We start from the raw sequence: 26,872 nt of genomic DNA, 5'->3' as shown, positions 1-26,872 counted from the left end.
GCCTTTGCTGTATGTTTTGGGTCATTGTCGTGCTGGAACACCCATCCACGACCCATTTTCAGTTTCCTGGCAGAGGGAAGGAGGTTGTCGCTCAGGATTTCACGATACATGGCTCCGTCCATTTTCCCGTTTATGCGAATAAGTTGTCCTGTGCCCTTAGCAGAAAAACACCCCCAAAGCAAAATGTTTCCACCCCCATGCTTGACGGTGGGGACGGTGTTTTGGGGGTCATAGGCAGCATTTTTCTTCCTCCAAACACAGCGAGTTGAGTTAATGCCAAAGAGCTCTATTTTGGTCTCATCAGACCACAGCACCTTCTCCCAGTCACTCTCTGAATCATTCAGGTGTTCATTGGCAAACTTCAGACGGGCCTGCACATGTGCCTTCCTGAGCAGGGGGACCTTGCGAGCCCTGCAGGATTTTAATCCATTGCGGTGTAATGTGTTTCCAATGGTTTTCTTGGTGACTGTGGTCCCTGCTAATTTGAGGTCATTAACTAACTCCTCCCGTGTAGTTCTAGGATGCTTTTTCACCTTTCTCAGAACCATTGACACCCCACGAGGTGAGATCTTGCGTGGAGCCCCAGAGCGAGGTCGATTGATGGTCATTTTGTGCTCCTTCCATTTTCGAACAATCGCACCAACAGTTGTCACCTTCTCTCCCAGCTTCTTGCTAATGGTTTTGTAGCCCATTCCAGCCTTGTGCAGGTCTACAATTTTGTCTCTGACATCCTTGGACAGCTCTTTGGTCTTTCCCATGTTGGAGAGTTTGGAGTCTGCTTGATTGATTGATTCTGTGGACAGGTGTCTTTTATACAGGTGACTAGTTAAGACAGGTGTCCTTAATGAGGGTGACTAATTGAGTAGAAGTGTCTAACCATTCTGTGGGAGCCAGAACTCTTAATGGTTGGTAGGGGTTCAAATACTTATTTCACTCAATGAAATGCAAATCAGTTGCTATCTTTTATTTAAAGTTATTTTTTCGATTTTCCTTTTGATGTGCTATCTGCCACTGTTACAATAAACCTACCATTGAAATGATACTGTTCTGAGACTTTTCATTTCTTTGTCATTGGACAAACTTACAAAATCAGTGAGGGGTCAAATAATTATTTCCCCCACTGTATATAGTACACCCTGCTGTATAAATGCTTTTGTGCTTTAAAATGTCATCATTTTTAGTTTTACCCTATGATAACTCTCACAAATGTATGCTACTTTCCTATTCTGCAGCCTCTTTTCACAGCGTTGTCATGGGCAGGCAGTCTCCTCTGTATTATAAAGAGACAGGGAGAGCACTGGGAGGAGGAGCTCAGCCCTGAGTGCTGGGGAAAGCACTGGGAGGAGGAGCTCAGCCCTGAGTGCTGGGGAAAGCACTGGGAGGAGGAGCTCAGCCCTGAGTGCTGGGGAAAGCACTGGGAGGAGGAGCTCAGCCCTGAGTGCTGGGGAAAGCACTGGGAGGAGGAGCTCAGCCCTGAGTGCTGGGGAGAGCACTGGGAGGAGGAGCACAGCCCTGAGTGCTGGGGAGAGCACTGGGAGGAGGAGCTCAACCCTGAGTGCTGGGAAGAGCACTGGGAGGAGGAGCTCAGCCCTGAGTGCTGGGGAAAGCACTGGGAGGAGGAGCTCAGCCCTGAGTGCTGGGGAGAGCACTGGGAGGAGGAGCACAGCCCTGAGTGCTGGGGAGAGCACTGGGAGGAGGAGCTCAACCCTGAGTGCTGGGAAGAGCACTGGGAGGAGGAGCTCAGCCCTGAGTGCTGGGAAGAGCACTGGGAGGAGGAGCATAGCCCAGAGTGCTGAGGAGATGAATGGGGAGGAGGAGCACAGCCCTGAGTGCTGGGGAGAGCACTAGGAGGAGCTCAGCCCTGAATGCTAGGGAGAGCACTGGGAGGAGGAGCACAGTTCTGAGTGCTGGGGAGAGCACTGGGAGGAGGAGCACAGCCCTGAGTGCTGGGAAGAGCACTGGGAGGAGGAGCTCAGCCCTGAGTGCTGGGAAGAGCACTGGGAGGAGGAGCATAGCCCAGAGTGCTGAGGAGATGAATGGGGAGGAGGAGCTCAGCCCTGAGTGCTGGGGAGAGCACTGGGAGGAGGAGCTCAGCCCTGAGTGCTGGGAAGAGCACTGGGAGGAGGAGCATGGCCCAGAGTGCTGAGGAGATGAATGGGGAGGAGGAGCTCAGCCCTGAGTGCTGGGGAGAGCACTGGGAGGAGGAGCTCAGCCCTGAGTGCTGGGAAGAGCACTGGGAGGAGGAGCACAGCCCTGAGTGCTGGGGAGAGCACTGGGAGGAGGAGCTCAGCCCTGAGTGCTGGGAAGAGCATTGGGAGGAGGAGCATAGCCCAGAGTGCTGAGGAGATGAATGGGGAGGAGGAGCTCAGCCCTGAGTGCTGGGGAGAGCACTGGGAGGAGGAGCTCAGCCCTGAGTGCTGGGAAGAGCACTGGGAGGAGGAGCTCAGCCCTGAGTGCTGGGAAGAGCACTGGGAGGAGGAGCATAGCCCAGAGTGCTGAGGAGATGAATGGGGAGGAGGAGCACAGCCCTGAGTGCTGGGGAGAGCACTAGGAGGAGCTCAGCCCTGAATGCTAGGGAGAGCACTGGGAGGAGGAGCACAGTTCTGAGTGCTGGGGAGAGCACTGGGAGGAGGAGTACAGCCCTGAGTGCTGGGAAGAGCACTGGGAGGAGGAGCTCAGCCCTGAGTGCTGGGAAGAGCACTGGGAGGAGGAGCATAGCCCAGAGTGCTGAGGAGATGAATGGGGAGGAGGAGCTCAGCCCTGAGTGCTGGGGAGAGCACTGGGAGGAGGAGCTCAGCCCTGAGTGCTGGGAAGAGCACTGGGAGGAGGAGCACAGCCCTGAGTGCTGGGGAGAGCACTGGGAGGAGGAGCTAAGCCCTGTGTGCCTGTACTCTGGCAGAAAGTGGAGGGGGGAGGGCTGCTTTACGTGGTGATATCTCCTGAATGGTAGCAGCTAGAAACATGCAACTGGTCTTGTTTAAAAGCTTTCATACAAGGCCAGAATGACAGCTAAAGTCCAAGCAACAAAGGAGAAATTACTGTTAGAAATCGAGTCAGGAATAATCACGGGTAAAATCTGCTTTTATTTTAACTTTTAGCTGTATTCACACCATCCCAATTTCTATCAGTGATATCTTCCTCTGTACTGGACATATGGACATATTGCTGTCATTCTGGTATTGTCTGAAAGCTTGGATTGTCAGCTTTCAAACAATACAAATATCTCTAGCTGGTACCAAACCAGAGAAATTAGGGCTCTTTCACACTTGCGTTATTGTCTTCCGGCATAGAGTTCCGTCGTCGGGACTCTATGCCGGAAGAATACTGATCAGGATTATCCTAATGCATTCTGAATGGAGAGTAATCCGTTCAGGATGCATCAGGATGTCTTCAGTTCCGGTACGGAACGTTTTTTGGCCGGAGAAAATACCGCAGCATGCTGCGCTTTTTGCTCCGGCCAAAAATCCTGAAGACTTGCCGCAAGGCCGGATCCGGGATCAATGCCCATTGAAAGGCATTGATCCGGATCCGGCCTTAAGCTAAACGTCGTTTCGGCGCATTGCCGGACCCGACGTTTAGCTTTTTCTGAATAGTTACCATGGCTGCCGGGACGCTAAAGTCCTGACAGCCATGGTAAGTGTAGCGGGGAGCAGGGGAGCAGCATACTTACCGTCCGTGCGGCTCCCCGGGCGCTCCAGAGTGACGTCAGGGCGCCCCAAGCGCATGGATCACGTGATCACATGGATCACGTCATCCATGCGCATGGGGCGCTCTGACGTCATTCTGGAGCGCCCGGGGAGCCGCACGGACTGTAAGTATACCGCTCCCCTGCTCCCCGCTCCTACTATGGCAACCAGGACTTTAATAGCGTCCTGGGTGCCATAGTAACACTGAAAGCATTTGGAAGACGGTTCCGTCTTCAAATGCTTTCAGTACACTTGCGTTGTTACGGATCCGGCAGGCACCTCCGGCAACGGAAGTGCATGCCGGATCCCAACAACGCAAGTGTGAAAGAGGCCTTAGCTGCTAAAGCAGCCCCTCCCCCTCCCTGTCAGTGTGGAAGAGTATGAGGGACCAGCTGCTGAGCTGACAGGTGACTATTAAGAGGCAAAAACAAATGCTTGTTATAGATGAAATGTAGATAGGCAACACCACCTTCTGGAAAAATATGTCTGCACACCTTAGATATAAAAATGTATTTACATGCATTAAATATATATATATATATATATATATATATACACTGTATATATAAATTTCAAAAATCCACGGCACTCCATAAAAGTGAAAAAATTTGCTATTTATTTACACATGTCATACAGCTGTATGACATGTGTGAATAAATAGCAAATTTTTTCACTTTTAAGGAGTGCCGTGGATTTTTGCAATTTGTCTACCACCCAGAATCGAGGGGTTACCGCTGGCACCCACTTTACAGTTGGCAAAGGAGTGCGGCCCTACTTTTGATGTATGTATATATATATATATATATATATATATATAATAAAAAATATATAAAATACACTGTAGCTAAATAGGTAAAGGGTGATTGATTCACATAACACGTTGAGAATTCATCCTAATACAATACATTCCTAGAGAGCTTCACACATAAATATAAAGTTTATAAGACAATTATCAATAATCCTGATGATTAGCTAGTCCACAATTTATGTATATACAGGTATCAATCAAAGTTCATGATTAGGGTACATAATCTGATATCAATTAGAGTTCATGATTGAAGTACATAGTCGGAAAAATAATTCTTAGACAAAGTTTGAAAGAAATTGTCCGATCCATATATTCCTGATATCTGTATGTCTGTGAAGGTTCTCATTTATCCAGGTCATGGTACATCTGTAAAGAATAAATCAAGGCAACTGGACTTACTGTAGATTTCTTGAAAACGTTTCACTCGTTCTTCCAACGAGCTTTCTCAATTCTGAGTGACTGTACAAGAATTCTCTAGGAATAAATATGTAACTGAATCAACATCTGGTAATTATACCCAGCATGGGGTCAGAGGTCATTATACCCAGCATGGGGTCAAAGGTGTTGATTCCAGTATCCTAATTGGAGTCAGTAGGTGATAAAGATTTTCCAAAAAAAGGTGTCAAGACCGCATTGTATGTGGCAGACAATAGATGTTTAACCCCCCCCCCGCATCTATTCAAGCTTGGCTTCTCCATTTTTACGTAGATGGCCTCCTTCACACCTTTTTCTGGGAAGCCTTTATCACCTACTGACTCCAATTAGGATAATGGTATCAACACCTTTGACCCCATGCTGGGTATAATGTGACCTCTGACCCCATGCTGGGTATAATTACCAGATGTTGATTCAGTTACATATTTATTCCCAGAGAATTCTTGTACAGTCACTCAGAGTTGAGAAAGGTCGTTAGAAGAACGAGTGAAGCGTTTTCAAGAAATCTACAGTACGTCCAGTTGCCTTGATTTATTCTTTACAGATATACTGATATCTGTAGTTTGTATGATGTCAATCTATCTCAAAGGTGAATACTTCACTATTTGTGACTGTCTTCTATGAGGGTTATTTCCCCAAAAGCGTTGATTAGGGTGGGTTCACACTAGTGTTAGGGATTCCGTTATAACTTTCCGTTATAACGGAAAATAACAGAATCCATAAGACGTAAGGACGGATCCGTTCTTCTGCCCATAGACTTGTATTATGACGGAATGCAAAACTGAAGCCTTTAAAAGGCATTCCGTTTTCTCTCCGTCCTAATAGAAGTCTATGGGAATCAAAACGGATCCATCTGGTTCCCGGTATGCAAGACGGAAAACAAAGTCCTGTCAACAGGACTTTGTTTTCTGTCTTCCATAACGGGACTCGGACGGATCCGTTATGCTTTCCTATAGACTTCTATTAGGACGGAAAGCAAACGGAATGCCTTTTAAAGGCTTCCGTTTTGCATTCTATCTGGACATTCCGTTATTTTCCGCTATAACCATGTTATTACGGAAAGCCATAACGGAATCCCTAACGCTAGTGTGAAACCACCCTAAGGCCCCTTTCACACGGGCGAGATTTCCGCACGGGTGCAATGCGTGAGGTGAACGCATTGCACCCACACTGAATCTGGACCCATTCATTTCTATGGGGCTGTGCATATGAGCGATGATTTTCACGCATCACTTGTGCGTTGCGTGAAAATCGCAGCATGCTCTATTTTGTGCGTTTTTCACGCAACGCAGGCCCCATAGAAGTGAATGGGGCTGCGTGAAAATCGCAAGCATCCGCAAGCAAGTGCGGATGCGGTGCGTTTTTTTCACGCACGGTTGCTAGAAGACGATCATTATTATTTTCCCTTATAACATGGTTATAAGGGAAAATAATAGCATTCTTAATACAGAATGCATAGTACAATAGGGCTGGAGGGGTTTAAAAAAAAATAATCCACTTGTTCGCGCAGCCCGGCTTCTCTTCTGTCTTCATCTTTGCTGTGCACAGGAAAAGGACCTGTGGTGACGTCACTGCGCTCATCACATGGTCCGTCACATGAGCCATCACCATGGTGATGATCATGTGATGGACCATGTGATGAGCGCAGTGACGTCATCAAAGGTCCTATCCCTACTGCACAGCAAAGATAAAGACAGAGGAGAAGCCGGGCTGCGCGAACAAGTGGATTAAGGTGAGTTATTATTTTTTTTTTTTTTTTTTTTAACCCCTCCAGCCCTATTGTACTAAGCATTCTGTATTAAGAATACTATTATTGTCCCTTATAACCATGTTATAAGGGAAAATAATACAATCTACACAACACCTAACCCAAACCCGAACTTCTGTGAAGAAGTCCGGGTTCGGGTCTGGGTACCAAACATGCCAATTTTTCTCACGCGCGTGCAAAACGCATTACAATGTTTTGCACTCGCGCAGAAAAATCGCGCATTTTCCCGCAACGCACCCGCATCTTATCCGGGCCAAAAACATGACGCCCGTGTGAAAGAGGCTTAAGTGTTTTACAAGTGGCACTTGTGTTGGTACATATTTGCCAGTAGCGTTTTAACTGATAGATCTTCGCAAGTGGCGCTTGTAACAATAAGGCCTCTTTCACACATGATGTGACGGACCATGTGATGAGCGCAGTGACGTCACCAGGTCCTTTTCCTGTGCACAGCAAAGATGAAGACAGAAGAGAAGCCGGGCTGCGCGAACAAGTGGATTAAGGTGAGTTAAAAAAAAATTCATTTTTTTTAACCCCTCCAGCCCTATTGTACTATGCATTCTGTATTAATGCTATTATTTTCCCTTATAACCATGTTATAAGGAAAAATCCTAATGATCGGGTCCCCATCCCGTCTCCTAGCAGCCGTGCGTGAAAATCGCACCGCATCTGCACTTGCTTGCGATTTTCACGCAGCCCCATTCACTTCTATGGGGCCTGCGTTGCGTGGAAAATGCACAAAGAGGAGCATGCTGCGATTTTCACGTAAGCCCCATAGAAATGAACAGGTCCGGATTCAGTGCGGGTGCAATGCGTTCACCTCACGCATCGCACCCACGTGGAAATCTCGCCCGTCTGAAAGAGGCTTAAGTGTTTTACATGTGGCACTCGTACTGATGAGTAATTGCTGCAGGTGACTGTTAAGAGGCTAAAACAAATGCTTACTGATTTTATGTAATTGATGGGCTGGTCTCTGCTTAGGCTACTTTCACACCAGCATTTTTTGCGGAACCGTCATGGATCTGCAAAAACACTTCCGTTACAATAATACAACCGCATGCATCCATCATGAACGGATCCGGTTGTAATATGTCTTCTATAGCCATGACGGATCCGTCTTGAACACCATTGAAAGTCAATGGAGGACGGATCTGTTTTCTATTGTGTCAGAGAAAACGGATTCGTCCCCATTGACTTACATTGTGTGTCAGGATCCGTCTTGCTCCGCACCACATTGCAGCGTTATTCTGTCTGCGATGAGGATCCAACCAAGCGGAACGGAATGCATTTTGGTGCACTCTGTTTCATTCAGTTCAGTTTTGTCCCCCTTGACAATGAATAGGGACAAAACTGAAGCTTTTTCTTCCGCTATTGAGATCTTATGACGGATCTCAATAGCGGAATTGAAAACGCTAGTGTGAAAGTAGTGTTAGCTGTATGTGAGAGGATACACACTGCTCTGGGGTAGTGGGGGAAGTTATCTGCATTCTGATTGGTCCCGCTAGTTCATGTGAGGAGAGCAAGGGCTTATGGGAAGTGAGGGAAATACAGGATGGCCTCAAGGAAATGGCAAAGATCACTACAGGAAGAGCAGCAGAGGCCATCTTAGGAAGATGCTGAAATAGAGGCACAGAGAAATAGGGCTGCTAAGGGCTGAATATAGACATCAGAAAGGTAAAATTAACTGAAAAATAAAGCTTCATGAATACCTTCCCTTCAGCATCACATATGTTAGGAATTTCATTTTTGGTAGTGAAATGGCAGTTACACTTTAAGTCTTGTGAAAGTCCTCTTAATTTTTCAGCACTGTGTCTGTACAGCATTTACTCTACAGTCCCTAATCACACTCAGGTTGGCATAGCCTGGTCCATGTTACTGGCATCACTGAACAGCAATACATTATTTAGGCCGACACCTAGTGCTGCTTATCCCATGGAAGCAAATTAACATGGACTGTTCATATTTCCTGGCAGAAAAGTGATTCATTTATGACACCAGGGGTGTAGCTATAGTGGAAGCAGGGGAAGCGGCTGCTACGGGGCCCAAACTCAGAAGGGGCCCACCCAGGAGGAGGACTGAAAGATTTTTTTGTCAGGGCACCCTCAACAGTATTATACAATGACATTATATACACGGACAGTATATACACTGACATGACTTACAGTATATACGCGTAGGAAATGGATGGAGCGGCTGCCTGGCCTGGTTGAAGAGAGCGATCTTGACTAGCCACAGGTGTGAGGGTTGCATGGCAGAAGGGGGTTGCTGGATAGGGGCCCCATTCAAAAATTTGCAGTCAGTTCTAGTTACTCCATTAAAAATGCCACGCAGTGATCCTTTTCCTGCTCTGAAATCCTATGTGCTGCAATTTCTATTTGATAATTGTGTTTTATTGCATTGCCTGATCCTACCAAATCCAATTCACCTAAATTCTGCATTAACTAGAATCAATAATTTCTGCGTTTTCTTCTTACTTGTCCCCCTTCGTTTGCTATACTATAACTTTGTGATTCAGCGTCTTGTCTGCCAGTAAATGGCTTCTGTCTGCAAGGTCAGCGTGCAGCAAACATCCGGCTCTTACACAACAAACTCTGTACATTAAATCCCATTTGGAGTATTCCCTCAAGAAAAGAAAAGGGAGTCCAAGAGAGACTGAGAGGGCAATCCAGTCCAAAGTACCTCTGACAATGGACAGTACTCACAGTATGCAAAACATAATTGCTGCTAATGTTAATGGATGCTTATCTGCTGGCCTCATTGATAATGTCATCCCTCTCCACTCCTTGGGTTGGTGTTTCATCCTTTTATAGCAGAATCTTTACAAGTAACTGATAGGCGCATCCACATAGCGGGCATCTTACTTTTAGCCATTCACTGAGACCTTCATTAACACTGTGGCCAGAACCAATTCCAGGTGTTACGCCTACTGCAGGGCGTGCCAGGGTGAAGCATGTCACAGGAATTCATTTGTTGGTGTCCCTTTAATCCCTGTGTCATACTCTGCCCTCTCTGGACCTGCAACAGGCATAAAAATGGCATCTGCTCTAGAGTGTTTTGCCCAGATGGTTCTCTTAAAGGGGTATTCCAATTAATTAATTTATTTATTTTGCTTATTTGTTTATATGAATGGAAATCATACAATTTTGTAATATACATGTACTTAAAATTCAGCATAAATACCTTTCTTATATGAGGTGGTTGACCCCTAAACGCAGTAGAATGGTACAGCCCATGTATCAGTCCTGTGTAATGTATCCATGGCCTAACTGAAACATGGCATCAGTCATGTGACAACCCACACATCATGTAATTTTCGACATTCAGTAAAGGGGGCAATCACATGAACGTATCCATTTTGCGTTCCAAAAATTGCGGATCCGCAAACCATGGATAACGGCCATGTGCATTCCACATTTCGCAGTCCGGTACATTCCACCCTATGTTAAAAATGCCTATTCTTGTCTGCAAAATCAATGAGGTTAATAAATAGGACTAGTGTTGGAATAATGATTTTTATTGTGGTTATTACACTAACTTTATCACTGTGTGTATTCACATGGCCACCTGTCTCTAAGTGATGTTGTAAAATGGCTACCTGTCGCTAGGTGATGTTTTTGTGTTGTTAATAAAGTTTACTGTAAAAAAAAAAAAAAAAAGCAACACACAGATCTGCTTCTACGTAGATGCTAACAGAAATGATGAGATACTGCTGCAGGTAGTAACACTGTATATACTGTACTATACATGTTCTGTTCCTCAATAAACTACTATTCACTTGTTAGATACTTGGGCAGTTAACTGAAAGCCAGGTCACATGATAGATCACATGACTGATGCCATGTTTAGTCCTATCCAGCGCTTCTATGGATGCATTTTACAGGACTAAAACGGGCCGTACCATTTTTTTCTTTAGGGAGAGGCTACTACTAGCTAAAATAAAAGTTTGTGAGCAAAATTTTAAATAGAAGTATAATAGAAAATTGTTCAACATCCTATTCTCTACATAAATAAATGTAATCATTAAAACCGGAATACCTCTTTAATTTCATGTTCATGAGATACTTATCTTTGGAGGACTGATGTCTTCTGATCGGGACCTCCTTTACGATCTAAATAGGCTCTGCCTGGTCTCACTGTGGAGGACCAGATATCGGTGCTTTATAAGGAAGGTCTACTGATTTCAAGGAGTGTCATTTAATATCATGATCAGTTAGTCACTGGGCTCCTGAATATGGGTTGTCAACTGGGCACCATCTATAGCAAGTCTACAATAGACCTTTTTTTCAGTCTCCATTTAGAAATAATACACATATGTCATATATATCATTGGTAGGACCTGCTCTATTACTAAATATACTGGATTATTGGACATCCCAGATAAATAAATTTGATCTTCCAATCATTTTGATTTTCTAACCATAAGAGTCCATGACCAGTCTCTGCCCAGACTTCTGTGTCTCATGTCATGAAATTTCTCATTATGTATGAAACATATTAGACTTTCTGGATTATAACATACTGGAGTAAAGGAATATAACAATACAAAATCGTATATAGAAGGCATAAAGGCAGAAAACTGAATACCTCTGTGTCGGACAGGTTACCATTGAGCAACTCTTCACTCTCCTCTCTCCATTTTTCGCCATTTAATGTATTGTAGTTGTCAGTGAGGGCGTCCCAGACTCTGTGAATGGAAGAAACTGATCAGCAAGGAAGAATAGAGCAGCCGTGCCCTGGGGACAATGATGTCAGTGCCCAAAAATCTTACTGAGAGGCCAGTAGTGTCTGTACATAACACACAGCAGTACTTCAGTGTGGGTGCCTCTCATGTACAAAGCATCCGGATGTGAGAAGACAACCAGGATTAGTCTCTGCAGCATTACTTGTTACGGTTGCCCAACATTTAAAGGGGTTGTCCCCAAAAATATATTGTACAGTTTTCAAACCAGCACCTGGATGATCTGAATACTTTTGTAACTGCATACAATTAACAATTCAGTATAGCCGCCAAGTTATTCAATTAAATCTATCTGTGTAGTGCCACCTGCTGGTTTCATCATTTCTGTGTCTACCTCACTGAGGTGGACGCACATGCTCAATTCCATTCTTCAACTTTAAAGGGATTCTGTCACCACCATTGAGCGTATATAACTGCTTATATGGCGCTGTAGGTCTCCTAGAGGGCTTTCTAACCATACCTATATATGCAACATAAATGTATTTGTGCCCCTAAAAAAACAATTTTTATAAATATGGTAATGAGCTTGGAAAAGAGCCCAAGGGGTGGTACTTATCGTTCGTGGATCCTAGCCGCACCCATTCTTGGTGAGCCCCACTCCTACCCCCATCTTGTATTCTTCTTGATGTGAAAGTAAAATCTCGCACGTGCGCAACATCATCTAACATGAGCACCCGAGCAATGTCCGCACATCAAGAAGAATACAAGATGAGGGAAGGAGTGGGGCTTACTAAGAATGGGCGCAGCAGGGATCCATGAACGATCAGTACCGCCCATCTTTTCCAAGCTCATTACCATATTTATAAAATAGTTTTTTGATGGGCACAAATACACTTATATTGCATTTACAGGTATGGTTAGAAAGTCCTTTAGGAGACGTACAGCGCCATATGAGCAGTTATATACGCTCAATGGTGGTGACAGAATCCCTTTAAATTCCTGCTGATTCTGGGCTTTGAAGTCAAGGAGGCGGTCCTATCAGTGACTGACAGCTATCTCTGTATACACAGCCACAGAGGGAAGGCTGTCAATCACTGATAGGACGACCTCCTGGACTTCAAATCCCAGAATAAGCAGGAATTTATAATTATATTATATGTCCTGAATCTTCTTCTATAAAACTATATGTTCTCCGCTCCTCCTGCTCTATAACATGCTGCCTGCAGCTCAACACCAAGTTCAATGTGACAGGTTCCCTTTAACCTCAATTGACTGCCTAAGTCCAGTGCTGGTCATGACTGCCAGGAAGAAGGCTGTAACCAGCACCACGGGATGGAGAACCGCTTTACGGTAAACTCACACATGATTGCGGCAGAGATACTTTACATGAACTGGATGTTTTGTTGGCTTTTTCTTTACTTCTACTCACTGCAATGTGTTAGAGAGCGGCCATCTTCATTCTGGGATATGCTGCAGTTCTCACGTCCTCTTCCTAGTGGTTTTTGTTTTAGTGCTGTGCTTCTCCCATTGTCTTCTATACAACTGATATACAATTCACCTCCTTTTTCACTGCACCTGAGCCGTTACCACCAGGCTTTCTCTTTATAAACTACTATACATTAGTGAATTTCACTAGGTGTGGCCTCTATGGCTTACCTGCTATGATTACCCTTAGGGGAGACACAGGGTGTGGTGCATGGTTGTACGCTGGGTGTCTGTACTAGTTGGCAGCACTTTCAGTGCCATTGTAAATAAAGCAGCTGGTGCACACAATGGAGGCTATCGCTTCTTACAGTGTCCTCAGCACAGAGAAGAGGAGCATATACAATCTGAGCATCAATATTCACATGTGCCAAAGAAATATTCTACATTTCTACCGCCATCATAATGCTGATATCGTATGCTCCCAATGTGACAATTCTAATCAGTATATGGTGAATATTGATTGCAGGTATCACACTGGTTAAATAAGATACATTATAGGGAAGTTTTTAATATCTTCATAACTAACCCACGTGTGTTAAAGGTTTAAGCCACACCATCTTAAGTAGTGACATGCACCCTGATTATAGCGGTGTGTCACTTGTCAATTTGCAGTAGTTTTCATTCAAAATCACAGTTTATTAGGTGCAGCACAAACAGATTGCTATGTGTGCCTGGAGTAATCTGGTGATCATGAGAGGCGGGTTCCCCCTGCCCACCTACTGCTGACTGACATCTTTCTCCTCAGGGCTCATGCCCACGAACGTAAGGGCTCTGTGCCCGTATTGCGGACTGCAAACGGCAGGTCCACAATATACAGGCACCGGATGTGTGCACTCCGTGCTGCAGATGCGTACCCATTGACTTGAATTGGTCAGCGTCCTGAAAGATACAGCCAAAGATAGGACATGTCCTATCTTTTGCGGATCGGAAGCCCACGGAAACACTACAAAGCAATTCCGTGGGCTTTCAGGTCCATTGCTTTCGCACCGCAAGTCCAGGCCTGGTGCTATAATAAGGCAGACCAAGCGGCCACTTTAGGGCGCTGAGAAGGGGGGGGGGGGGGGCGGAAAAATGAAACTTTTTTATTTAATTTAATTAATCACTTGCATGCTGCTGGCCTCCTGCAGCTGTTCTCCTCTGTGTGGTGGTCCTCATATCTTCTCTCTGGGCTCCCGAGTCCTGACAAGTTGTTTGAGGACCTTTCCCACTCTGCCAATCAGTGACCGCAGCTGTGTCACGTGTCAGGGCAGTGATTTCCTGCTGAGCCAATCACTGGTCTGACACATGACACAGCTGCAGCCACTGATTGGCAGAGTGGGAAAGGTCCTCAAAGTCTTGTCGGGAGCACAGAGAGAAGATACCAGGACCACACAGAGGAGAAGGGGAGCTGCTGCAGACAACCAGGGCCAGGTGAGGAGCATAATGTTTATTTTTACACAAGATTAATAGAGGGGGGAAATGTGACATGGAGGGGGGAGAAATGTGACATAGGGGGGAAATGTGACATGGAGGGGAGAAATGTGACATGGAGGGGGAGAAATGTGACATGGAGGGGGAGAAATGTGACATGGAGGGGGGAGAAATGTGACATGGAGGGGGAGAAATGTGCCATGGAGGGGGAGAAATGTGCCATGGAGGGGGAGAAATGTGACATGGGGGGAGAAATGTGACACAAAGGGGGTGATATAAAAAGCAGGGGGTGATGTGACATGGAGGGGGAGAAATGTCTCCATGTCACATTTCTCCCCCTCCATGTCACATCACCCCCCTATGTCACATTTCTCCCCCCTCCATGTCACATTTCTCATCCCCCTCCATGTCACATTTCTCCCCCCTCCATGTCACATTTCTCATCCCCCTCCATGTCACATCACGCCCTCATTTTTACATCACCCCCTCTTTTTTACATTACCCCCACCGAGTTGGGGGGGGGGGGGGGGCGCCAAAATGTAGCTTCGCTTGTGTGTGCAAAAATCCTTGCACCGGCACTGCGCAAGTCCTATCTTTTGCATTATCTTGCAGATCACGGGCCCATTTAAGTCAATGAGTCCGCAGCACAGAGTGCACACAGCCAGTGCCCATGCGTTGTGGACCGCTATTTACGGTCCGCAGCAGGGACACAGACCCCTTACATTTGTGGACATGAGCCCTTATGCACAATAAAGTCTCATTCACACGTCAGTGTGTAGTGTCCCACTACGTAAAGGTGGGCACTACTCAAGGGTCATGTTGTTCTCCACCTCCTGTGGAACATGGTCATGGTATTTTGTATTGCATTGTAATGTGTATTTCTATGTTATCTCCTGTGTACCAGGCCTGTTAGGGGTGTAGTTTCTCCTCCCAAGCTGTAGAGGGAGCTAGGGAACCCCCTAGTATATATAGTTAGGCCCAGACAGGAAAGGGTTAGTTCAGTCTAGCCTTCTGGAAGCGCTGAGCAAGTGAAGCTCAGAGGTTAGACCAGGAGAAGAAGTTTCCTCCTGAAGTTATCCTGCATCTAGCAAAGTACAGAGCAGTGCTAATTGTATCCAGCCAAGTAGAAAGCTGAAAGGCAGAAGTTCATTTTACAGCAAGAGGATTTATACCAGAGGAAGGTTTTCCCTACCCAAGGATAAAGCCAGCTATTAGGCATTCGGGCCTTGGAGAAAGTCAGATAGGATTCTGCAGAAAGTGCAGCCTGATCTGTGAGTTTATTCCTTCTGAGTTATCTTGCTAGGATTCTACCTGCCATTTTTTGTAAAGCCTGCCTGTTATCAAATCTACTTCCTATGGAACTGTTTGAAGCTTGTATATAGTTGAACTGTTCAGTAAAGAGGAATTCTAGTTCACCACAATCGTGTGTACCTCCATTATTCCTCCTAACAAATCGGTGTGCCACCGTTACCGGCACTGGCGTCACGAACTGTAAGGGATCTTGCCACAGGCACGCTAAACTTTCAACACTTAGGGCACCTCACCTATCACCTGGCCTGGTCCCTATAGCCAGAGAGTGCCCCAGAGGATCTACGTGCCAGCCTCTTCATCACTGCTGTACGCCTGCCCAGGGTATACTACAAACTGTGAGTACAAAGAGCAACCCTCGGTCTGTTAACTGACCCCCGTGACCTCACATTCGCTCACCCTGAAGGACTGGCGTACTGCAAGTGTTTTACAGACATGTGCTGTACATGTTCTCCACGGACAGCACACGTCCCCATTCATTTTAATGTGTGTATTCAAACATCAGTGTTTTAGCACTGTCCGTGGGTCAGTGTTTTCAGCACGAATGCATGCTCTATTTTGTCCGTGTTCACGGATCCATCACGTCCATTATAGTCTATGGGTCCCTGAATGCCATCAGTGTTGCATCCGTGTTTTACGGATTATTAGGAAAAGATGCTTTGAAAATTATTTTTCAGCTGTTTAGTGTCAGTGAAACAAGGATGCAACACGAACAGCAAAAAACAGACACACGGACCCAACACGGATCCTTCACGGACAGCTTCACGGATGCATCACTGACCACCTGCTCACAGATTTGAGCACAGACATGGACATGTGAATGAGGCCTAATAGGGAGAAAGCTGATTACTGGCCCATTTAAAAGGCCCTTATAGGAGTTGTTTACATCCCAGTCTGGAATACCTGAGGAAAAATCCACAATCACCTTCCTCCCACTGCTCCGTCTTGGTCCTAGTCTATTCACTTCCAGATGGACGTGGTCAAGTGCACTGCTGTAACCAATGCCTGACTACAGCAGTGATGTGTCCCCAAGACATGGGTACCGGAAGACCAGTGAAGAGAGGTAGGGAGCTTGAACTGAGAAGCGGGGGCAGAAATGGCTTTTCCACATGCGTTTCAGGCTGGGATGCAAATAAAAAAATAATAATTAAATAAGAGAGATCTTAGAGTTAGGGCTCATGCATACGACCTCTTTTGCGGACCCATTGAAATGAATGGTTCCGTATACGGACTGTATACAGAATCAAAATTCGGTCCGAATACGGAACGCAAAATACTGTTGTGTGCATGAGCCCTTAAACATATGTATGAACTTGTTATAAGAGTCCCTTGGCAATTAGCAGATCACAAAGCATTCTGCTGGGACATCCAGCTATAATTTATTGTGAAAACTGCCAGTAAGTGTTCCATTTTTCTTATCAGCACCACAGAAGAACTCCACAAGATAGGGGATAACTATTAGATCGGTGGGGGTCCTACTGCTGGGACCCCCACCTATCATGAGAACAGGGGCCCTCAACTACCCACCTGAAATTAACTGAGCGGCCAGTTAGGCATATGTGAGACGCTCCATTCATTTCTATGGGAATTCCAGAGATAGCTGAGTACTATACTCAATTATCTCCAGAAGTCCCATAGAAATTAATAGAGCGGCCACGTGCATGTGCAACCTACTAATCAGTTAATTGCAGGGGGTACGGGGCCCCCATCCTTATGATCAGTAGGGGTCCTACTGATGGTGCTGGGACCTCCACTAATCTAAAAGTCATCCCCTATTGTGGATAGGGGATAACTTTAAACCAAACAACCGGAGTACCCCTTTAAGTATTAAAAACAGTGTGATATCTGTGTGGTACAGGTCAGGTCCTCTTCAACAGGAGTGCACGACCCACAGGCCGCATGCGGCCCGCAGAACAGAGGTTTGCGGCCCCCATCTTGTAGCACATAAGCACAGCTGATAGTGCCATCAGCGGTGTTTCTTCCTGGAGCACCGCATGGCTCTCGATTACAGCTCCTGCAGTCTAGCAGGTTGGGTCCCTGGCTGCCAGTGACAGCAGGGGAGCCGAGGAGAAGACAGAAGCAGTTTATCAGCACTTTTGCCTTCTCCTCAATGAATGCTATGCAGTTGGCCCCAGCAATCACGTGATCGCCGAGTGTCTCAGGCCAGAGCGTGGCAGAGAAGAGCTGCAGGGTCAATAGACTCTGATTAGTTCTACCTTGTACAAAGCCACCACAAAAGGCTGGTTTCCTCTGTAACTGGAAGTCCTTTGGATGCTCCAGTTACAGTGGAAATAGTGCAAAAGTTTTTTTAAAAAGTACAATATAAAAAAAATTGTCGCTGCCCCACCCCCCAAAGGTCTTTTTATGACATCTTGGGGGACATATTAGGAATATTTAACATATTATGAATTTGTTAAAAAAAAAAAACATATAAAAAAAAACAAGAAAAAACACCCGCACCAACCAAAACCATCACCATTATCACTCCATTCATGTGAAACTTAACACAGTATATAATAAAAACCGCCAACACAAAATAGGGAACTAATTATAATAATTTATTTTGGTGTGAATTTGCATATTTAAAGAATAAGGAGCTATAGTTTGAAAAAAATTACTGACTTTTTAAAAATGTTTTGTACCGTTTCCACCAAATAAAACAAAAAAATATATATTAAAAAGCCCTATATGTCACATGAAAAAATGTTGCAAAAATGATTTTGGTTGTCCAACAAATAAAAGAGTTACAACTGTTTGAACTACTTGCGCTAAATCACAAAAAAAGTTTCTGGTTATTAAAGGGCTTCTGTCACCCCCAAAACACATTTTTTATTTTTGGGCTTGTTAAAATCCTTATTCACTATATAGGGCTCTTACCTTGGTCTGTGGCTTCGTTTCATAAAAAATCGATCTTTTAAAATATGCAAATGACTTCACTACCAGCAAGTAGGGCGTCTACTTGCTGGTAGCCGCCGCATCCTCCTTTTAAAAAAACGCCCCCTCCTCCTGTTGATTGACAGGGCCAGCGAGCGCTCTCCTCCTCCGGCTGGCCCTGTCAGCATTTCAAATCCCGCGCCTGTCTTCATTCGGCGCAGGCGCTCTGAGAGAAGGACGCTCGCCTCCTCAGCACTCCCTCAGTGCGCCTGCGCCGATGATGTCACCGAAAGAGTGACGCCCTACTTGCTGGTAGTTAATTCATTTGCATATTTTAAAAGATCGATTTTTTATGAAACGAAGCCACAGAGCAAGGTAAGAGCCCTATATAGGGAATAGTCGTTCAATAAGGATTTTAACAAGCCCAAAAATGAAAAATGTGTTTTGGGGGTGTCAGAAGTCCTTTAAGGACTTTTCAGGCCTGGTCATTAAACAGTTAACCAATAGGCAGTCTCCCTGCTAGTAAGGGAAAGTGCTTACCGGTTATTGCAGGGTCCCTATAACTGGGGGCAGGAGGTGGTAATAACCAGTGAGCGCCATCCTCTGCAGTAAAGGAAAGCGTTCATTTATGACTAGGGGGCAGGATATAAGGAAATTTTGCCACTTAAAGGATTTTTAGGGTAAAAATGATCTTTTTAACAAGTTCCCGCAGCATGGCCTCTGAAATAGAAGATTCAAACTTTCCTGCTCCATGACACCCCCGCTGTCTCCATCTTACAGTCTCCCCTGTGCTGTTTACACTAGGCAGTGCATGGACATGGTCACATGCACCGCTCCAGCAAATGACTGGCTTCTGTGGTGACGTGCTGCTTGTGGCCACATCAATTGTCTGGAGCGGTGCATGTGATCATGTCCGCAGCCAGCCAGATGTAAACAGCGCGGGGACCGGAAGATGGGGACAAGCGGAGTCAGCGTGGAGGACTGGAGCGGCAGGGAGCAGGTACTCTATGTATAAATCTACTGTTTCAGGGGGTTTGCTGCAAAAAGGAAATCCCTTTAAGCCCCTATTACACTGTACAATATTTGGGCCAATTACTGGGAACAAGTGTTCATAGATACGCTCATTCATAATAACTGGACTGTATAATCATACCGCTGATCAGGCGATAAATCGGCAATCACCCATTTGTCGGCTGATTTGTATATTTTATCAGGATGAGAGATTACAGTAATCATCAGCACATCTCCCTGTGTAATCAGGGATGGGCTACCGATAATGAGGGAACTGTGGGAGGAATGACTGTGGTAGTGATCATTACTCCCCATTTATTTTGCATCGGCCTGTGTAATAGGCCAACGATGCAAATGAGCACCAATCAACCTTTTTCTTTGCGGCCCCTTGAAATAAAGCGATGTGACAATGTGGCCCTCAGACCAAAAAAGGTTGTGCATCCCTGCTCTAGAGCAAGCGACTCTTTTAGTAACCACTCTCCACTTAGGCCATGAGATAAGGATTGTATATCGTATATAGGATCCTGTATGGTGTCATTAGTATGATAATTTTTGGGCATTTTGGAATTTTTATTGTATGTCGATTGATAAACTAATAAATATTATAATTGAAAAAATAAAAAAAAAACTCAGAAATCCTTAATGGGGTATATAAAAGTTAGAATTCTAAACTAGACAAGCCCTTTAATATGTAACAGTAATGAGATAAACCTCATGCAATTCCTTTGGTGGATATAGTGCTTCTGGTTTAACCCCTTCATGATGCATTTTCTGTTTTCATTTTTCACTCCATGCCTTCCCAAAGCAATAACATTTTTATTTTTCCATTCACATAGCCGTAAATTTCCATTACGCCAATATGTTTATATTTTAATAATTCGGAAGTTTTGGGACACACCAGTGCAAATTATCATTTTTTTTTTATTATGGGGAAAAGGGGTGATATGAATTTTTATATTTTTTATAATTTTTTAAAAGTTTTCACTTTACATTTACATTACAAGCTACTGACAGTACCACTGGCCATAAGAATAAGGCCTCATGCACACGACCGTTGTTTTATTCCGTGTCCGTTGTCCCGTTTTTCGTGATTTTCTGCAGACCCATTGACTTTCAATGGGTCCGTTGAAAACTCGGCTAATGCACCGTTTGTCATCCGCATCCGTGATCCGTGGTTCCAGTCCGTCCAAAAAATATAACCTGTCCTATTATTTTCACGAAAAACGGTTTGCGGACCCATTCAAGTCAATGGGACCGCTAAAAAACATGGAGGCCCACAAGATTGTCATCTGCGTCCGCGTCCGTTTTTTTTTCCTATCATTTGCATGGCAAACCTGTCTTAGATTTTTTTTTTACTTTCCTTTATGTCTGGTGATCCTCCAAAAATAAAGGAAGACACACGGAAACAAAAACAGAAACGGATCACGGAACAACGGAACCCCATTTTGCGGAACGGATCACAACAACGGTCGTGTGCATGAGGCCTAACAATAATGATTACAGAAGCACTCTAGCACTGGAGTCTCATTTAAGGGTAGTGATAAATCATTGACATACAATATCTACTGTATCACAGAATTTTCTGCATTGTTCTATGCATAGGGGGACTCGTTCATCGGGTGATCCCACCATTCCTGCAGGCACCTAAATTATAATTTCTGGGCAGCAGATCGTGTGGACTAAACAGCAGTCTGCTGCCCAGAAACAGTGCAGCTGTACGAGGACGAGCAATACCAATCCCTCGTCATCATACCGTGGAGGTGATCGATGCATGTAAATGCCAAGCTTCACTTCCACTAAACGAGCAGCTGACTGTCAGGGAGCAACTCTTTCTTCCCTACAATCTGCTGCTGCTCAGTGCGTGTAAATGCGCCTTAAGAATAATAATTGGCGCCACTTCTTGGTCTGTACAGATTACTTTACTGCAGTTACCTGCTTATCTATACACAGAGATGATATCATTACAGGCAGGATCAGAATAAAAGATAAGACAGGATCCACCGTTCACAATAGGTGATAGTCAGAGGTTATAAATTCTTTCCTTGTATAATGACCTCCGCACAGGACACAGAACATGCCTAGAAATCTCTACCATGTAAGTCAGTAGGGTCCCCTCCTGTACATTGTGTCTATGGCCCATGGGGTTGCCATAATTCAATTTTTTATGCTGTGTAAATGCTGTTAAGAACAGCTCAGGCAATATGGCGGCCCCTATAATCATGTTCAGGAAATAGAATAAATAAATCTGCAATCAGAAAATAAAAACAGATTAGAAGAAAGGATGTGTGTTACTATCTGGTTTTAACTGGCAGGGAAAAAAAATTAAAAGTTAAAAATAATATGTAAGACAGCACTTATTCCTTCCCAACAATCACCTGCTCGTAAGTGAAGGAGACCAATGCATTTACGTGCAGCGATCTCCTCCACAGTATGGGCAGGAGTGATCGCTAATTGCACGTCCCCAGAATCATTGTTTACCGGCAGCAGATGATGTAGGGGACTGCACCATCGATTCTATTACTCAATGAACGAGCGTTTAGTTCATTCATAGGGTAATCGGTGGCATCTTTACACCAACAGATTATTAGGCAGTGTAAAGGGGCTTTAACACATCCCTCCTGTCTTTTCCTTGGATCAGGCTTCTGCTCTCTGCAGCTCGGTATAAACACAGGTCTATCACAGGTGCACTGGGAAGGTGATTTCTAGTGCAACAAGGGTAGAATGATTATAAAGTACAGACTAGTAAACCACCAGTGATAAAAAGATGATTGTCAGGTGCAGTAACTGCTGCACATATACTAAGGACCTTATTAGACTGAACACTTTTTGGGCCAATTATCAGGAACAAGTGCTCTTAGGAATACTCGTTGCCAATAATTTGCCCATATAAGTGTGCCGCTGATCAGATAATACACAAGCAAATGCTTCTCTGTCGGCTGATTTGCATTTTTCGGCAGGATGAAAGATGCTCGATTATTGGCTTCACATCTCCCCCTGTACTCAGGGATGTGCTGCCGAAAATCAATAGAACTGAATGAGGGATGAACAACTGTGTTAGCAATCGTTCCTCCCACATTCACTTTGCATCGCCTGTATAGTAGTGATGTGAATGATGTGTTCATCATCCATCAGCGCTCGTCCTGCTCAAATATCGGGCAGTCTAAAAGAGCCCTAAGGGGAATAAGCCTTAGTGAGGGGGAGCCTGGAGGATTTCTTTATACTGCCATGTAAAATACCTGTGTAGTACTGTCTGTATTCTCAAACACAGTGATTGCTACTGAGCAACTGTGCATGAGACTGTAAAATATAGTAAATGAGATGTGTTAAAGGGAACCTGTCACCGGGATTTTGTGTATAGAGCTGAGGACATGGGCTGCTAGATGGCCGATAGCACATCCGCAATACCCAGTCCCCATAGCTCTGTGTGCTTTTATTGTGTAAAAAAAACGATTTCTTACATATGCAAATTAGGCCTCATGCACACGACCGTTTTCCCGTGATCCGTGACCGTTTTTTCGTCCGTGGGTCTTCCTTGATTTTTGGAGGATCCACGGACATGGAAAAAAAAGTCGTTTTGGTGTCCGCCTGGCCGTGCGGATCCGTCCTGAATTACAATGCAAGTCAATGGGGACGGATCCGTTTGACGTTGACACAATATGGTGCCATTTCAAACGGATCCGTCCCCATTGACTTTCAATGTAAAGTCTGGAGTCCCTTTTATACCATCGGATCGGAGTTTTCTCCAATCCGATGGTATATTTTAACTTGAAGCGTCCCCATCACCATGGGAACGCCTCTATGTTAGAATATACTGTCGGATATGAGTTAGATCGTGAAACCTCATTTCCGACAGTATATTCTAACACAGAGGCGTTCCCATGGTGATGGGGACGCTTCTAGTTAGAATATACTACAAACTGTGTACATGACTGCCCCCTGCTGCCTAGCAGCATCCGATCTCTTACAGGGGGCCGTGATCAGCACAATTAACCCCTCAGGTGCCGCACCTGAAGGGGTTAATTGTACTATCATATCCCCCTGTAAGAGATCAGGGCTGCCAGGCAGCAGGGGGCAGACCCCCCCCCTCCCCAGTTTGAATATCATTGGTGGCCAGTGCGGCCCCCCCCCCTTCCTCCCTCTATTGTAATAATTCGTTGGTGGCACAGTGTGCCCCCCCCCCCCCCCCCCCCCTTCCTCCCTCTATTGTAATAATTCGTTGGTGGCACAGTGTGCGCCCCCCCCCCTTCCTCCCTCTATTGTAATAAATCGTTGGTGGCACAGAGCTCCTCCTACTGGTAAGTGACAGTTCATTTAGCAATGCGCCGCACAGACCTGTCACTTACCAGTAGGTGGAGCTCCCGGCCGGACACGAACATCGCAGCAGCCACCAGCAGGTAAGTATGAATCTTCTACTATTGTACTATTGCTAAGTAACCATGGCAACCAGGACTGTAGTAGCGTCCTGGTTGCCATGGTTACCGATCGGAGCCCCAGCGATTAAACTGGGACTCCGATCGGAACTCCGCTGCCACCAATGATGGGGAGGGGGGGGGAGATGGGAGGCCGCACACTGGCCACCAATGTTGTTAATGCTATAGAGGGAGGGGGGGCCGATGGGGGGCGCACACTGTGCCACCAACGAATTATTACAATAGAGGGAGGGAGGGGGGCGCACACTGTGCCACCAACGAATTATTACAATAGAGGGAGGGGGGGGCCGCACTGGCCACCAACCTATTATTACAATAGAGGGGGGGGGGCCGCACTGGCCACCAATGATATTCAAACTGAGGAGGGGGGGGGAGGGTCTGCCCCCTGCTGCCTGGCAGCCCTGATCTCTTACAGGGGGCCGTGATCAGCACAATTAACCCCTTCAGGTGCCGCACCTGAAGGGGTTAATTGTGCTGATCACGGCCCCCTGTAAGAGATCGGGTGCTGCCAGGCAGCAGGGGGCAGTCTTGTACACAGTTTGTAGTGTATTCTAACTAGAAGCGTCCCCATCACCATGGGAACGCTTCTGTGTTAGAATATACTGTCGGATCTGAGTTTTCACGAAGTGAAAACTTAGATCTGAAAAAGCTTTTATGCAGACGGATCTTTGGATCCGTCTGTATTAAAGTAACCTACGGCCACGGATGACGGATGCCAATCTTGTGTGCATCCGTGTTCTTTCACAGACCCATTGACTTGAATGGGTCTGTGAACCGTTGTCCGTCAAAAAAATAGGACAGGTCATATTTTTTTGACGGACAGGATACACGGATCACGGTCTCGGCTGCAAAACGGTGCATTTTCCGATTTTTCCACGGACCCATTGAAAGTCAATGGGTCCGCAAAAAAAAACGGAAAACAGCACAACGGCCACGGATGCACACAACGGTCGTGTGCATGAGGCCTTAACCTGAGATGAATCAAGCTTGAAAATATGACTCTTCTCTGGTCACACAAGCAAGATATGACTCTTTTATGTTAAAGGGAGTCTGTCACCTCCATATGGCAATATACAGTGCTTACATGGCTCTGTAGCACACCTATACAGGATTGTAACGGTACCTTTGTCTTTGTCTTTAGACTTGCACCAGCAGGAAAAACGAAGTTTAATTCATATGCAAATGAGGACTCGCAAGTGCCCAGGGGCAGCGTTCAGTGTGTAGGTGCCCAGGCTGCTCTGCCTTCTTTTCACTTTACTCCTCCCCAGTCTCTGCCTTTGCCCGCCCTCCAAGTCTCTTGCCTCATCGATAGGGCAAAGGAAGAGGCTGGGGAGGAGTAAAGTGAAAAGAAGGCAGGGCAGCCTGGGCACCTACACACTGAACGCTGCCCCTGGGCACTTGCGAGTGCTCATTTGCATATGAATTAAACTTCGTTTTTCCTGCTGGTGCAAGTCTAAAGAAGAGAACAAAGGTACCGTTACAATCCTGTATAGGTGTGCTACAGAGCCATGTAAGCACTGTATATGGCCATATGGAGGTGACAGACTCCCTTTAATTTGCATAAAAGGCGGGAAGTACAAAAATGCATAATACTTATTGAATTTGTCAGCATATAAAATTAAAAGTGTAATTTATATGTTTAGGGTAACACAATGAACATTTAGAAACGCTCAGTGAGGGCAGCATAGTAGAGGTGACAGGTTCCCTTTAATGACACTGCAGAATACAGACTTTGATGTCCAAGGGTGTGAGAGATAGAACTCCATCTTGTATATCCTATATCTATCTGAACCAGAGTTCAATTAGAGGTTAATAAAATGTTAAAGTGTCAGCTCTTTGCAGGCATGCAGGGGGGGGGGGGGGGGGGGGAATCAGCTGACAACCCCCCCCCCCCCCACTCTATTTTCAGAAATGATACCTTCTGCTGCTCTAAGTTCAAATCCTCTTTTCTGATAAAGATGTTTCGTTTCTTCTGTCTTTGTGGTTTTATGTGACACGCGGCTGTTGGGCGTCTACCAATAATCATGGTATAAGATTGTCTGCTAATTTACAATAAAGTAGATTACTGATTACAAGCAACCATTGTGTGTCTGTATCAGCCTTCTCTGTGCACATACGCTATTTGAATTTGGAACCCATAATCATAGACGCAGGAGTAATTGCCCTCACAAAGGGTATACATTTATTTTAAAGCAATTCTTCATCTGCAACAGTTACCTTATAATCTTCTTTTTTCTAATAAGAAAGGAGGTGGGTTTCAGACTACAGTACCTTAGACCAAGCAGCTAAGGTGGAGCCACTGATCATAAACGTGCCCTAATAACATGTCCAGCATAGGGGTGCACCACCAATGAGGCAAGGTAAGGCGATTGCCTCAGGCACCACCAGGTAGGGGCAAGAGGGGGGCAGCGGAAGGGGGATTATCTGTTTCTGCAGTATAGTATTGGAAAGCACAGTGGGCACACTATGTGGTGCTGTATTATCCTGGATGTTTTGTAGCTCTGTATATAATTTTTTCCAACTACCGTATTTTTCGCCCCATAAGACGCACTTTTTCTTCCCCCAAAATGGGGGAGAAATGCCCCTGCGTCTTATGGGGAGAATGCTTGCCGTTTTACATCGCAAGCTGCGATGTTGGAGCGAGCGGGGACTCGGGGAGGGACTGGGAGGAGGATCTGGGGGCTGGCAATAGCGGCGGGGCGGTGCAGTCAGTGTAGTATAGCCCCGCCGCTCCGGTATACTAATATAAGATGTCATATTCATTTATTGGTTATTAAACATGCCCCCTCAGTCCTATTACTACCTTACATCCTAATCGCATCTGTGGAATTCAGGCAGGCCAGGCGGGCGGCAGCGTAACTTTTGTCATGTGCCTGAATGAAGCCGGCGGCGCAGGCAAGTGACGTCAGTGAGAGACGCGCCGGCCGCCCGGCTTGGGCTGCCTGAATTCTACAGAAGCGATTAGGATGTAAGGTAGTAATA

General features: G+C 45.5%; 1 protein-coding gene across 3 annotated transcripts in view; it reads right to left on the bottom strand.

Moving 5' to 3' along the window:
- The window catches only part of FEZ1 (fasciculation and elongation protein zeta 1), a 70,351-nt gene that overhangs the window by 27,277 nt on the left and 16,202 nt on the right, over positions 1 to 26,872 (bottom strand). For all 3 annotated transcript variants that reach the window (XM_040431108.1, XM_040431109.1, XM_040431110.1), the window contains exon 3: positions 11,279 to 11,378. In XM_040431108.1, coding sequence (XP_040287042.1) covers positions 11,279 to 11,378 — 100 coding nt within the window. The remainder of the gene's footprint in view (positions 1 to 11,278; positions 11,379 to 26,872) is intronic.

The sequence above is a fragment of the Bufo bufo genome, chromosome 1 (genome assembly GCF_905171765.1).
Source record: "Bufo bufo chromosome 1, aBufBuf1.1, whole genome shotgun sequence".
NCBI lineage: Eukaryota > Metazoa > Chordata > Amphibia > Anura > Bufonidae > Bufo > Bufo bufo.
The sequence above is the reverse complement of the archived record's forward strand: the minus strand, read 5'-3'. Positions and strand labels throughout refer to the sequence as shown.